Here is a 1,561-nt window from a genome sequence, read left to right on the forward strand (position 1 = left end):
ACCTTTCTGGAAGAAAGTATGGAGAAACCTCAAAGCACTCAACCTAGACCTCCCATTTGATCCTGCAATCCCATTACTGGGCATCTACCCAGAAGGAAAGAAATCCTTTTATCATAAGGACACTTGTACTAGACTGTTTATTGCAGCTCAATTTACAATCGCCAAAATGTGGAAACAGCCTAAATGCCCACCAACCCAGGAATGGATTAACAAGCTGTGGTATATGTATACCATGGAATAGTATTCAGCCATTAAAAAAAATGGAGACTTTACATCCTTCATATTAATCTGGATGGACGTGGAAGACATCATTCTTAGTAAAGCATCACAAGAATGGAGAACCGATTCTGGGAAAGCAGCAGCACCAGAGCCAAGATGGCGGCCAGCAGGAGGCTGATGAAGGAGCTTGAAGAAATCCGCAAATGTGGAATGAAAAACTTCCATAACATCCAGGTTGATGAAGCTAATTTATTGACTTGGCAAGGGCTTATTGTTCCTGACAACCCTCCATATGATAAGGGGGCCTTCAGAATCGAAATCAACTTTCCAGCAGAGTACACATTCAAGCCACCGAAGATCACATTTAAAACAAAGATCTATCACCCAAACATCGATGAAAAGGGGCAGGTCTGTCTGCCAGTAATTAGTGCTGAAAACTGGAAGCCAGCAACCAAAACCGACCAAGTAATCCAGTCCCTCATAGCACTGGTGAACGACCCTCAGCCTGAGCACCCCCTAGAGTATTCTTCAGCTAGGGCTGACCTAGCTGAAGAATACTCTAAGGACCGTAAATAATTCTGTAAGAATGCTGAAGAGTTTACAAAGAAATATGGGGAAAAGCGACCTGTGGACTAAAATCTGCCACGATTGATTCCAGCAAGTGTGAGCAGAGACCCCGAGCAGTGCATTCAGACACCCCGCAAAGCAGGACTCTGTGGAAAATTGACACGTGCCACCGCCTGGCGTTCGCTTGTGGCAGTTACTAACTTTCTACAGTTTTCTTAATCAAAAGTGGTCTAGGTAACCTGTAAAGAAAGGATTAAAAATCAAAAGATTGGTGTTTCTTTTCTTATCCAAATTTTTCCAAAATTTTCAAGTTACATTTAGCCCATAAGGTTAAAACAAAAGAAAAAGGTTGTGGTTCCCCTTCTTTTCTTTTGCCTTGCAGCTCCCACATTCTTGCAGTCAGTTTATTTCCCATTTATTCACTTCCCTGGGCCCAGGCCACTTCTCTACGAAGGAGAAGAGACGGCTCCAGTGTTTCTGGTAGCCTTTCTTCTCCCTTGTTGAACTTCCCAGTATGGGATTTGGTTTAAATTCTCCTGCTTTGTTTATAACATCCTTTAAAAATTTTTAAAAACTAACAGCTATAACCCTCACGATTACCCCTCCCCACCAAAAAAAAAGAAAGCCGTGAAAAGGGAGGCTTAGCTCTTACTAAAAATCTGGCTACTATTAACCGCAGTAATGTTGATTAAATGGGCAACCCCCAACGTCAGTGTGTGACTGAACTGCGGCCTGGCCTGACCTGTGCAGGGAAATGCTGCAATAACAGGTCTGT

The 1,561-nt window shown here is 43.0% G+C and overlaps 1 protein-coding gene across 1 annotated transcript; it reads left to right on the forward strand.

The window, feature by feature from the left end:
- The first annotated feature begins 349 nt into the window (after nucleotides 1-349).
- Nucleotides 350-1,059, forward strand: LOC128564675 (ubiquitin-conjugating enzyme E2 L3-like). The gene has a single exon (XM_053560251.1). The coding sequence runs from the start codon at nucleotides 376-378 to the stop codon at nucleotides 793-795; it is 420 nt and encodes a 139-aa protein (XP_053416226.1). The 5' UTR covers nucleotides 350-375; the 3' UTR covers nucleotides 796-1,059.
- Nucleotides 1,060-1,561: the final 502 nt, after the last annotated feature.

Source organism: Nycticebus coucang, chromosome 14, assembly GCF_027406575.1.
Source record: "Nycticebus coucang isolate mNycCou1 chromosome 14, mNycCou1.pri, whole genome shotgun sequence".
NCBI lineage: Eukaryota > Metazoa > Chordata > Mammalia > Primates > Lorisidae > Nycticebus > Nycticebus coucang.